We start from the raw sequence: 13,352 nt of genomic DNA, 5'->3' as shown, positions 1-13,352 counted from the left end.
CATGCTGGGCTAATTTTTGTATTTTTATTAGAAATGGGGTTTCACCATATTGACCAGGCTGGTCTCGAACCCCTGACCTCAAGTGATCCATCTGCCTTGGCCTCCCAATATAATTTTTTTTTTAAATGTATACATTTTTTTAAAAATTAGAGACAGGGTTTTCCAATATTGTCCAGGCTGGTCTTATTCTCCTGGGCTCAAGTGATCTTCCCACCTCACTTCCCGCCTTTTCAACAAAACACCTAATGGGTAATATAATCCTTATTTGTGTGCCTCTCCTGAGTCTAAAACTTTCCATAACAGTCTCCTGTAAGAATGTAAAAGGTGACCGGGCACAATGGCTCACGCCTGTAATCTTAGCACTTTGGGAGGCCAAGGTGGGCCTATCACCTGAGGTCAGGAGTTCAAGACCAGCCTGGCCAACATGGTGAAACCCCTTCTCTACTAATAATACAAAAGTTAGCTGGGCGTGGTGGTGCACACCTGTAATCCTAGCTACTCGGGAGGCTGAGGCAGGAGAAATGCTTGAACTTTAGAGGTGGAGGTGGCAGTGAGTCAACATTGTACCACTGCACTCCAGCCTGGGCGACTAGAGTGAAACTCTGTTTCAAAACAAAAACCAAAAAACCACAAAGTAAAAGGTTAATGGCCAGACACAGTGGCTCATGTCTGTAATCCCAATGCTTTGGTAGGCCAAGGCAGAAGAATCACTTGACACCAGGAGCTGATCAGCCTGGGCAACATAGCAAGACCCTACCTCGAAAAAAATTAAAAATTAGCTGGGCATTGTGGTTCATATCTATAATCCCAGCTACTTGGGAGGCTAAGGCTGGACTCCAGCCTGGACAACAGAGCAAGACACTACCTCTAAAAAAAAGAAAGTAAAAGGTCTGGATCAACCAATGTTTGTTTTAAACCAAAAATACAGTGCTCTACCCACACTCAGAGTTTAGAGATGTTGCTTAGATTAGGACTCAAAGGTCCTTACAGAGATTTGCCTATAGTTACACCGCTGACTGGGAAGAGGCAGGTGGGGATAGCTGAAGATTTGCACAGAAAGGCATGGTACCTCTGACCTGTTCCAATGTTAACTAAACCCTTACCCTCCCAGTGCAGTGCGCAGAATGATGTAGGAGCTCAGTCACTCACTAGTGGTATGCCCATTTAACCAGCTAATGACTTTTTCTTTTCTCGTTTTAAAAAATTCTATTTTATTATTTTTATTTATTTATTTATTTGAGACAGACTCTGGCTCTGTTGCCCAGGCTGGAGTGCAGTGGCATAATTTTGGCTCACTGCAACCTCTGACTCCTGGGTTCAAGGGATTCTCCTGCCTCAGCCTCCTGAGTAGCTAGGCTTACAGGCATGTGCCACCACGCCTGACTAATTTTTGTAATTTTAGTAGAGATGGGGTTTCACCATGTTGGCCCAGCTGGTCTTGAACTCCTGACCTCAAGTGATCCACCTGTCTCGGCCTCCCAAAGTGCTAGGATTACAGGCGTGAGCCACTGTGCCCGGCCTGGTCCAAATCTTTTAACTGACAAATAATTTAACTGAAATCCAGAAGCTAGGTGAGCTACACCTTCGACCTATGAAGTAGCACACACCTATTAATAAACATTTGCTGTGTTTTTCCACCACTTCCTGCCACACTGTTATAAATTTATCCGGTTGTATTGGGAGGAGAAAAAAATAAGTGTTCAGCCCTAAAGTAAGCATATTTCATGTTGCTCATAAAACCTAAAAGTGAAGATGCTGCAAACTGGCAAAGAATCAGTGGCAACTATGTGAAACAGACAGTGATGAGAAAGTCATCACTGATACAATCGTATGTTCTTCTACATTAATATCTTCCATCCCCGCTTCGCCGCCACAAACAAGATGGAAGAGAATGTACACTTCTGAGACCAAATTCAATTTCAACTGCCCCCCAAATTTAGTTGCAGCCCAATGCCATGTGTTCAGAGCCTAACAGAAGGCCAGCTCATGGCGTCTGCCAATGGGACAGGCATGCAAAGCCCTGGAGTTGGACTAACCTGAGGGTAGAAGGCGGATGATGCTGTGCGTGGGCTGCGGACAAACTCCATAAAGAAGGCCCCATCCTGAAGTCAGAGGAGGAGGAAGCAGCAGCAGCAGGTGCAAGGAAGCAAAGACACAGAATGTGTACCAGTGGTTAACCATCAGGGGAAGGAGACAGGTATGAAAAACAAAAAATAAAAATAAAAACAAGGAGGGAAGGAGAGAAACAAGGACACATGAAGAGGATGGGGAAAAGAAAAAAAAAAAAAAGAAAGAGAGAGAGAGAGAGAGATCCACCCAGAAAGACAATATCCAAATGCAAAGCATGAGCAGAAACTCACACCTTCCTGGGCAGAATATCCCATCTGTGTGGGAGAAAGCACCCAGGTTGGAAGGTGTGTCCAAGCTCTCTCTGGTCTCATCAGAGCGTGGCTTGGATGCTCTCACCCTCCCACATAGCTCTGAAATTCCTTCAGATCTATGCCAGGGAAGATGAAAAGGCCGCAGAGCAGCTTGGTGGGGCTGCAGGGTAAGGGCTTTGGTGGCAATATCCTGGCCTCCCACCTGGCTGGGTAACCAGTCACCCTCTTGGAGAGATACATTGAGCCATGAAGCTTTTTCTGCCTGTTACTAAACATGGCAGCCAGATGGGAGGAGAGGATTCAAGGCAGGATAAGTTCTTGATTAGTTTTTTTAGCAAACAGGGGATACAGAAGCAGCCATACCTTCTCCTCCACTGGTTGTGTAACAAAATCATCAGCAAGCTAAGATATATATAATGTCAGATACACAGCACTCACATTGTGAGGGGTTTTCTAAAGCTGTCATTCCCTCCCTACCCTACCCATGTGGAGTTCAAGCAGCCATGTCTGTGAAACAAAAATCACATAGAGGACTTTTTCAGTGACCCCTCCTTCCATCATTCTGAAGTAGTACCCTCTGTCCTTTTGCAATCTTTTTACTTTTTATGCCTGGTTATCATAGAAATTCAGGAATGGCACATGACACATCTCAAGTTCTCTGCTTTTCTGGAACTTTTCCTCAATTCCAAAGGTAGAATAACTGAAATATTTAGGTGCCCATTTTATTGATACTGATGCCACTTCCTATAAGTGACTGCAAACTCAAATACGAAACCTTGGAAACTTGTGGCTGTGCAGATGCTGATGCAGGCACCCGCAACGCATTCTAACATGAAGTGTTCCTTGGGGACACGGTTGGGCATTTCTGAGCATGTCAGCAGGGCTCTTTGCTTTGGCCATCTCATAGCATTTTGTTTCACCTTGACTATTCAGTTTACTTCCGGCCCTATTGATGGCTCATGCATGTGGATTTTAGTGTTCACCTGGATGATCAGGAGAGGGTTCTAAACAGCAATCTAATATATTTGTGACTATAATTTCTCTGCTTTTCAGTCTTGTCTCGGCATTGTTTCTGATTCTCAAAGATGGCAATGAGTAGAGGCAAAACCTGGTGGACAGCACACAGGGTGATTTGTATCTCATTGTTCCACTGTGTCCCTTCTCTGCCAGAACATATAGAAGCAGAGGTGCTGAGGTTTACGTACATATGAAGGAGGACAAGTGAAAAGACTCATGGTCAGCAGATCATTCCTTACACACAGACTATCCTTGGTACTTAAAGCCACTCCCTAGAGAAGCGGTCGGTAAACTACAGCTTGCAGACCAAATCTGGCCAGCCATCTGATTTTTTTACAGCCAATGAGCTAAGAATGGTTTTTATGGGTGGGCGTGGTGGCTCACACCTGTAATCCCAGCAGTTTGGGAGGCTGAGGCGGGTGGATCACTTGAGGTCAGGAGTTCGAGACCAGCCTGGCCAACATGGTGAAACCCTCTCTCTACTAAAAACTTAAAAAATTAGCTGGCCATGGTGGTGCACACCTGTAATCCCAGCTACTGGAGAGGCTGAGGCAGGAGAACTGCTTGAACCTGGGAGGCTGAGGTTGCAGTGAGCTGAGATTATGCCACTGCACTTAAGCCTGGGTGACAGAGCGAGACTGTCTCAAAAAAAAAAAAAAAAATTATGTTTAAAAATAATTTTAAATGATTATGGAAATACCGTACTTACACAATAGCTTTGTTTTGCCTTTTGGCCACAAAGTCTAAAATACGTATTTAGGTTTGCCAACATTTGGCTTACAAGTTGCCCACGGCCTCGGCTGATACTTTTTTCTCAGATTTTAATCCCTCTACCCATGTAGTGTAATTCTAGTATTTAGACTAAGGAATTAATCAGAGGTGTGGTCAAATAATTATTGCAAGCATGGTCAGTGCAACATTTTAACTCTGTGGTATACTGTAGAATAATTTTTAAAGTTTATAGAAAAATGCCAAAAATCATTTAAAAATCACCATCTACAATTTTAACCAAAAGAAGTTATAAATGAAGGCATATTCACACGATAAAATGATATATAGCTATTTTTTTCTTTGGGGTTGCTGAGGGAAAAAAATGAAAGAAAAAAATTATATAGTTATTTTTAAAAATCATGCTTTTGTAAAACATTGCATGACATGGGAAATTTTCATGATATGGAGGTAAAATAAACACAGATATATCATTTGACCACAATTTTGAAAAATAACATATATGTGTTGAATCTCCTTCATCTCCCAGTGATAGAGACAAGAGAGTGGTAAGTACAGTCAACTCGCCCTATCACAACAGAGTGATCTCAGAGTCCGAATTTCCCAGAAGGAGCTGACAGAGCCAAGTCGATTGGTCTTAAAAGACCCATGGAGTTTTCGGCTCCTCTACTGTACTTGTTCCTGATAAAGGCCTAAAGTCTCAGGTTTTTTGTATTTTCCACCCACCCCAGGATGCTCCCATTTGACTGTATTTCTCAGTAGTCTGAGAAAACTGATGGGAATTTCATTATCAAAGAAGAGAGAGCTCTGGTGGAGGCTGCTTCAGTAGTTTTCTATTCCCCTCTGGGAAAGCTAAAGATGAGGGTGAAGGAAAACCAGACGGCCAAATACAAAGCTCAGGCCAGATCTTGGGCATTGAACCAACAAAGTTTAGCTTAACTGTTGTATCTTATTTTTTTGAAGCAGGGTCTCACTCTGTCACCCAGGCTGGAGTGAGGTGGTGTGATCATGGCTCACTTTAACCTCAACCTCCTGGGCTCTAGGGATCCCCTCATCTCAGCCTTCTGAGTAGCTGAGACTACAGGTAAACGCCACCACATCTAGCTAATTTTATTTTTAATTTTTTTTAGAAATGGGGTCTCCTTATGTTGCGTAGGCTGGTCTCAAACTCCTGGGCTCAAGTGATCCTCCAGCCTCGGCCACCCAAAGTGCTGGAATTACAAGCATGACTGACTGTTTTATATCTGGATTTAACTAGAAGTTAGCTTCCTTACAACTGTGAGCAAGAAAGTTCTTATATAAAAATAGTAACAGTAATAGAACCCTTAAAGGGTTCAGGGTATAATTCATCCAAAGCCTCAGCACATGCAATCCTGGATCTGAAGGGCTATCTGTTTTACCCTCCACACTGAGCCTCTGAGAGCACAGGGACAGCTCCCCGCTACAGTGGCTTCCTTTACCTTTCGTGGGCTGTCCATGTAGGTGGGAGTCATGGCAACGCTGCTGCTCTCGGCTGACTGGGCAGAGCTCTTCCCACCATGCACAGCTGCCTGCTGTTCTCCCAGGCACCTGAAAGGAGGAAAAGCACAGGACAGTAGCTTGCTCAGAGCTTCCTGGTAAAGGATCCATGTCCGCCAAGATGCAGACAGCTCTGTTGCTGTCATCTTTGAAACACACATTTCTGCCTTGTTTCCCTTTCCAGCCCTTCATGATATGCTTAATTTCATTCATTGTGCTGAACAATCACCAGTCCTCCACAGTAAATCAGAAAATAACCCAATTTTAAAAGCATTCTGGCAGCATCTGGTGCTTATATATGACCTTAAAAAGGGAACTGACATGGTTTGAACACCATTTTTTAAATTCTTGTAAAAATACTTTTTTCTCAATTTTTATTTAATATACCAGCAAAAGCACATTCTGAATGTTAAGACTGCGTGGTGGCTCATGCCTGTAAACTCCACACTTTGGGAAGCCAAAGTGGGCAGATCACCTGAGGTCAGGAGTTTGAGACCAGCCTGGCCAAAACGGTGAAACTCCACCTCTACTAAAAATACAAAAAATTAGCCAGGCGTCGCAGTGCACGCCTATAGTCCCAGCTACTCAGGAGGCTGAGGCATGAGAATCACCGGAACCCAGGAGGCAGAGGTTGCAGTGAGCCGAGATCGTGCCACCGCACTCCAGCCTTGCGACCAAAAAAAAAAAAAAAAGACTGCATTAACACGCAGCATAAACAGGAGAAAATGTGTTAATTCTCTATATATTTTGAAGGGATTTATATGTTAATCTTTCCAATGTGCATAGCTACATCACCCTCCAAACCAAATTAAGACATTATCTCATAACGCAAGACAAATACAGTTTCCTTATGACATCTCATCCCATCTCATCTCAGTTCTGATGTACATGAATGAATATTTTCATGTTTATTTTCCTAACTTTTTTCTGTTCTAAAATTAACTACACTTTATTTTAGATTAAATTACGTTGCTTTAATATATCACTGTTTTATTGTTAGGTTTCAGAAGGCTCAAATTAAAGTCTTAAGTGCTTCATTATTACTATAATATATATTACTTATTGTGATGGACAGTGCGAGGCAGGGCCCAGCCCCCTCCACAATGGCCTTGTTGTTGTCCCAGCACTGGGAGGGCTGTCTAGGAGGCTCTGTCTCAGTTTTCAGCCCCTTCAGGGACAGCCCCAGCTGCATGGGCTGCCATAGCCAATGAATGGTGTGTGTGTGTGAGTGTGTGTGTGTGCCTGCATACGTGTGTTTGTTAGCCTAACTCAGCACATCTCTGAAAGCTGTTCTAGGCTGTTCCTGTGGGATCTCCTGAGGCTGTCACTGGGTCTGGGCTGTAGTCCAGCTTCTCTCGGCACCCACTCCGATTTCTTCCCCATCCCTCCCACAGGTGTTGTGCCCAAGGGCTCTCCTTAATAAGCATCCTATATGCTACATTCCATCTCAGTCCGCTTCCCTGAGAATCCAATTTGCAACAATTTTCTTATCTTAAATTCTGATACTTTTGTTACTCAATGGGAAGTAATCACATACCAGGGATGCAAAAATCTGTTTCCATAGTAACCTGTTGCACTCTCCCTTAAAATTTGTTTTTACATTATGAAAAAATACAAACATATACAAAAGTAAAGAGGACAATATAATGAACCCCTACATATCCCTTACCAAAATTATATCATTGAAGGCATTCTGGTTTCATCCATACACTCTGCCTACCCACATGAAATATTTTGAAGCAAAACTCACACATTGTTTCATCCTTAAACATTTCAGTATCTCTAAAAGATAGCAAACGTTTTAAAAATTTTTCAAAAGTCAAATATTTCCTCAATTGTCTCAAAAAATTTTTTTTAGCTGGGTGCGGTGGCTCACACCTGTAATCCCAGCACTTTGGAAGGCCAAGGTGGGTGGATCACGAAGTCAGAAGATTGAGACCATCCTGGCCAATATGTTGAAACTCTGTCTCTACTAAAAATACAAAAATTAGCCGGTGTGGTGGTGCACGTCTATAGTCCCAGCTACTCAGGAGGCTGAGGCAGGAGAATCGCTTGAACCTGGGAGGCAGAGGTTGCAGTGAGCCCAGATCGTGCCACAGCACTGCAGCCTGGGCGACACAGCGAGACTCTGTCTTAAAAAAAAGACAAAAAACAAAATCCAACAACAAGACTCAACTAAGTCCCTACATTGTCATATGTTATGTATCTTAAGTCCTTTTAAGGTATAAGCCCCTCTTCACTTCTCCTTATCCTTGCAAATTATTTGTTAAAGAAAGTAGCTCATTAGCCGTGTAAACTTACACAGCCTGGATGTGCTGATTACATCCCTTTATTATATAACATGTTCTTCTGTGCCCTGTACTTCCTGAGAAGCAGAACTTACATCAAGGGATTTGGGCAGATTTCGGTCAAATTTTGGGCCACTATTCTTCCTAAGTGGTACTGTGCACTTCTGCCTGGAGGCCCAGAATGGCTGCCTCTCTCTTATGATGTGAGCTGCCACTGATTATCTTTGCTAGATCCATTCATTCATCAAAGACTACACACAGTGACAGTTCATCATTCCTTCTGTATTCATTAGCTGGGATATTTTAAAAAGAGAAACTTCCCCACACCAATTACTTGGATGCTCTGAGTTGTAATTCACAGGACAAAAGACTAAGTGCTAGATTATTTTCCTTGTGCACTGACACCAGTCTCTCTTTCTATCACAACGCAGTGTGTTTTCCTCTAAGTCTCATCCACAAATGCATGCTGTGAGATTCTCTTGCATCCCCGGTGACCACTCAGATGTGTCATCTGATGCACATGACAATCCACATGTACTGAGTCACCTGCTATATGTTGATGCACTGACTAGGAGTCAGGGATTCTGAAAAGAAGACTGACCCTGTCCTTGCCCTTAGAAGCTCCTCTTCTAATGGCTCAGGAAGACGAGACTGCCACAAAACAACCAGTTACAATGCATGTGTGTATACATGAGAACATACATGAGGGCATGCTTGGGTATGTTCAGCCAGGAGGGGGCGCTAGCCACACCTCCATGGAGGCAGTGACCATATATGCTCCGCGTGGGCCTTGAAGAGTGGGCAGGAGAAAGACACAGCCTACACAGAATCAGGAAGGGTAAAAGCACGCAAACACCCTTCACGCGCCTCTGCAGGCAGATGGCACAGTGTGGCTCACTGCTAGCGTGCTTTCCCCAGAAAGGCCTGAGTAACACGCACACACTAGAGCCACCTTGGACAGAACATGAATATCCATCTGCTTGGTGGGATCTCTCTCTCTCTCTCTCTGCCCTGACTTGGCTGTCATTGGGTCATCCTCATCTAATAGGAACAGAAAAGCCCACTGGCCAGCACCTGCTGCCCAGACTGGTCCCACTGCTATTAATCAGCACAAAGCTAAGATTCCAGGGCTTCTGTCTTCCACAAGAGCCTGACTAAATGTATATGCCTACAGATAAAGATGGGAAGAAAACTGGAAGAAATATACACGGTTAGATGTAACGTAAGATGGTGGGACTACAGGTGAAATTTTGTAAGCGTTTTCATGCCGCTGTATGCTGTTTTGCATAATAAATCTGTTTGCATAAGAATCTGTTTGGGGCAGTGAAAGAAAAAACAAAAACACATAAATAAAAAATTCTGTGCAAGCAAATGTTATACAAATGTTATATAAAGGTCTGGCTCACTCTACTCTACCTCTATTGAGAAAATGTAGCATGTCTCCTGGGAGCAGTCATCCGTGGCAAGGAGGAAGTCTTGGATCTCTTTGTCCTGCCTCTTGCCTTGGGGTTGGCTGAGAATCTCACCCTTCACACTGGGGGTACCACTACCCCCACGATATGCTTCTTCAGTGTAAGCAGAAACAGGCTCCTTGGTGCATACTAAACAATGACTCACTGACAAAATAAGATCCTTTCACCTCACCCCCAGCTTGACACCCCTCCCAGCAACATATGTTCCTTGTTCTCTTTTCCAGTGGGAAAAGTCTGTGATTAGTTACAGGGAGAAACTGCCATACAGACTCCTGGCATCTTCCTTTGGTCTGATAAAGATATTTTCAAAAGAAGACCCAGTGCCCTCAGTAACAAACCCAACCTACCCCAGTTTTCCTTCTCTCATCTGTCCCCTCACCGTAGGCACCCTGCCGTGTTCTTCATCCCTTCTTTTCCATCTCATCATCACCCTCCATCCAGCCTCAGCTGCCTCTTGCCTGGACTAGTGGGAGCCTCCTGATGAGACTCTGCCTCCTGGCCCCTGCCCACCAAGTCGTCCCACACAGGGAGCTCATCTCTGAAAAAAACACTTCTGCCAAAGACACCAACTGGCTATTTCATGATATTAAGGAATTGCTGTAATTTTAAAGGTAAATTATAATACCATGGTTTTGGTTTTTTAAAAAAGGGTACTTGTCTTTCCGAGGTACATTCCAAAATATTACAGATGAAGGGAAATGGCATCAGAAATTTGATTTAAAAAAACAAAAGAAAAGGAAAACATAAGTTGGATAGAAATGAAATTAGGTCAGCTATGAGATGATACTCATTGAAGCTGGGTGATGGATAAGCAGGAATTTATTATACCAGTCTATTATTCATATCCCTTTGAAATTTTCTAATAAAATTTTTATTTTCATTTTTTATTGAGACAGGGTCTTGCTCTGTCGCCCAGACTGGAGTGCAGTGGTGCTACTGAGGCTAATTGCAGCCTAGCCTCAACCTCCCAGGCTCAAGCAATCCTTCCACCTCGGCATTCACCACCACACTAGGCCAATTTTTTGTAGAGATTGGGTCTCCCTATGTTAGCTATCCTGATCTTGAACTTCTGGGCTCAAGTAATCCTGACCTCTCAGTCTCCCAAAGTGCTGGGATTACAGGCATGAGTCTCCCAAATTGTTGGGATTACAGGAGTGAGCCACCATGTCTGGCCTGTAATAGAATTTTTAAAACTTTCAAAGGATTCCTCTTGCCATGAGAATGCATAAGGACAGCCTAGCGTCCAAATTCCCATACTGTCTTTCAAATTCCACGTCTGCATCATACCTCACCCTTGCTTGTTCAATGTTACTTCTGGAAAGCCTAATGTGTGCAGGTTCCTGTGGGCATGACAGACCTTCATACCATACAGTCAAGGTGTAGCCTCCCCTAACATGCTCACCTCACATCTCTACAGGGGCACCCTCAGCATCCTCCTCCTCCATCATTCAATAAATATCCATTATACACCTACTATGTGCCAGGCACAGCACGCAGCCTCCGGCCTCAGAGCACACAGTCAAGTCAGGGAGAAGTAAACAGATGACTGTAGCTCCCAGCAGAATACTGGTAAGTGCTCTGATGGACATAGGCCCAGGATGCTGGCAAGCACAGGGAGGAACCTGATCTAGCTGTGAGGTGGAAAGGGGCAGGGAAGGTGGCCCAAGGCAGTGTTTTGTCTTTCCTTAAGTCTCACCCACCCCCATGTAAAGGCTTTGCTTCCTACAATGCCAGCTTGAATCCCACCACCCATGACACCACACTCTCCCTGCCCTCCCAACCAAGTGTGGTCCCAACAGTGTCTTATCAACTGTTGCACTTAACTGTTTATAAAGGGGCCACATACTCAAAGGCCTAGAGAAGCCAGCTAGGTAGCATGACTGAGTGTATAAGACAAGTTTAAGACCAGAGTGTGAACCCAAGGCATATGCCCCTTCTGAAGTGCCATCTCACCGTGGCTGGGTGTAAATGTGGATCCTGTGTTAATAGAGCCTCCACTATTTCAAGTAAAACTGGATTTTTTTTTTTTTTTTTTGAGATGGAGTCTCGCTCTGTCACCAGGCTGGAGTGCAGTGGCGCAATCTCGGCTCACTGCAACCTCTGCCTCCCAGGTTCAAGCAATTTTCCTGCCTCAGCCTCCTGAGTAGCTGGGACTACAGATGCACACCACCACGCCAGCTAATTTTTATATTTTTAGTAGAAATGAGGTTTCACCACATTGGCCAGGATAGTCTTAATCTCTTGACCTTGTGATCCACCTGCCTTGGCCTCCCAAAGTGCTGGGATTATAGGCACGAGCCACTGAGCTCGGCCTCAAGCAAAACTGCATTTTCATACAGTAATTATAAATTTTTTTTTGAGATAGGGTCTCACTATGTTGCCCAGGCTGGTCTCAAACTCCCGAGCTCAAGCAATCCACCCAACTTGGCCTCCCAAAGTGCTAGGAGGATGGGCATGGGCCACTGCACCTGGCCAACTTTGCATTATAATAGTCCTCACTTACTTGAGGGGGATATGTTCCAAGATCCCCAGTGGATGTCTGAAACCTAAGGTAGTACCAAGCCCTGTATCTACTATGTTTTTTTCCCTATAAATACATACTTATGCTAAAGTTTCATTTACAAATTAGGCATGGTAACAGATTATCAACAATAACTAATAATAAACAGAACTATACCATACACAGTAAGAAAAGTTATGTGAATGCAGACTCTTTTTCTTTCTCAAAATATCTTTTTTTTTTTTTTTTTTTTTTTTTGAGACTGAGTCTTGCTCTGCCACCCAGGCTGGAGTGCAGTGTCCGGATCTCAGCTCACTGCAAGCTCCGCCTCCCGGGTTTACGCCATTCTCCTGCCTCAGCCTCCCGAGTAGCTGGGACTACAGGCGCCCGCCTCGTCGCCCGGCTAGTTTTTTGTATTTTTAAGTAGAGACAGAGTTTCACTGTATTAGCCAGGATGGTTTCGATCTCCTGACCTCGTGATCCGCCCGTCTCGGCCTCCCAAAGTGCTGGGATTACAGGCTTGAGCCACCGCGCCCGGCCCAAAATATTGCACTGTACTTGCCTATTTTTGGACCACAGTTAACCTTGGGTAACTGAAATTGCAGATTGAGTATATTATATTCCCAGTCAATATGAAATTGAGGATTGCGTATTATAGTATATTACCTATATTGTTTTATATATTATATATCATGTACCATGTCATACTTAATGTATATTTTAATATAAAAATTCATATGCAATCTATACAATCCAGATTTTTATATGGAATCTTCAAATTTAAAACCCGGCTCAAATTTTTTTGTTGTTGTTGTTGTTGAGACAGAGTCTCACTCTATCGCCCAGGCTGGAGCTTAGTGGCACAATCTCGGCTCACTGCAACCTCTGCCTCCTGAGTTCAAGATATTCTCATGTCTTAGCCTCCAAAGTAGCTGTGATTACAGGCGTGCGCCACCATACCCAGTGATATGGTTTGGCTGTATCCCCACCCAAATCTCATCTCAAATTGTAGTTCCCATAATCCCCATGTGTCTTGGGAGGGACCCAGTGGGAGGTAACTGAATAATGGGGGTGGTTTCCTCCATGCTATTCTTGTGATAGTGAGTTCTAATGAGATCTGATGGTTTTATTTTATTTACTTATTATTTTTAAGACAGAGTCTTGCTCTGTCACCCAGGCTGGAGTACAGTGGTGCAATCTTAGCTCACCGCAACCTCCGCCTCCCAGGTTCCAGCAATTTTTCTGCCTGAGCCTCCTGAGTCACTGGGATTACAGGTGTGTGCCACCATGCCCGATTAATTTTTGTATTATTAGTAGAGACGGGATTTCACCATGTTGGCTTGAACTCCTGGCCTCAGGTGATTCACCCGCCTAGGCCTCCCAAAGTGCTGGGATTATAGGTGTAAGCCACTATGCCCGTCAAGATCTGATGATTTTACAAGGGCCT

The 13,352-nt window shown here is 44.0% G+C and overlaps 1 protein-coding gene across 14 annotated transcripts in view; it reads right to left on the bottom strand.

Moving 5' to 3' along the window:
- DEPDC5 (DEP domain containing 5, GATOR1 subcomplex subunit) overlaps positions 1–13,352 on the bottom strand; it is a 155,889-nt gene that overhangs the window by 41,524 nt on the left and 101,013 nt on the right. For 10 of the 14 annotated variants that reach the window (XR_004442408.1, XM_033233340.1, XM_033233339.1 and 7 more), the window contains 2 exons: positions 5,588–5,696; positions 2,037–2,102 (listed from right to left, as the gene is read on the bottom strand). Coding sequence is in view for 12 of the 14 variants with exons in the window: in XM_033233340.1 (XP_033089231.1) it covers positions 2,037–2,102; positions 5,588–5,696 (175 nt within the window). In the remaining 2 variants the exon portion in view is untranslated. Of the gene's footprint in view, positions 1–2,036; positions 2,103–5,587; positions 5,697–13,352 lie in introns of those variants that run through there. The other 4 variants (XM_033233343.1, XM_033233342.1, XM_033233346.1 and 1 more) reach the window with 1 other exon arrangement.

Source organism: Trachypithecus francoisi, unplaced genomic scaffold (genome assembly GCF_009764315.1).
Source record: "Trachypithecus francoisi isolate TF-2019V2 unplaced genomic scaffold, Tfra_2.0 Lachesis_group14, whole genome shotgun sequence".
In the NCBI taxonomy this organism is placed as follows: Eukaryota; Metazoa; Chordata; class Mammalia; order Primates; family Cercopithecidae; genus Trachypithecus; species Trachypithecus francoisi.
Note: the sequence above shows the minus strand (reverse complement) of the source record. Positions and strands in the feature narration are given on the sequence as shown.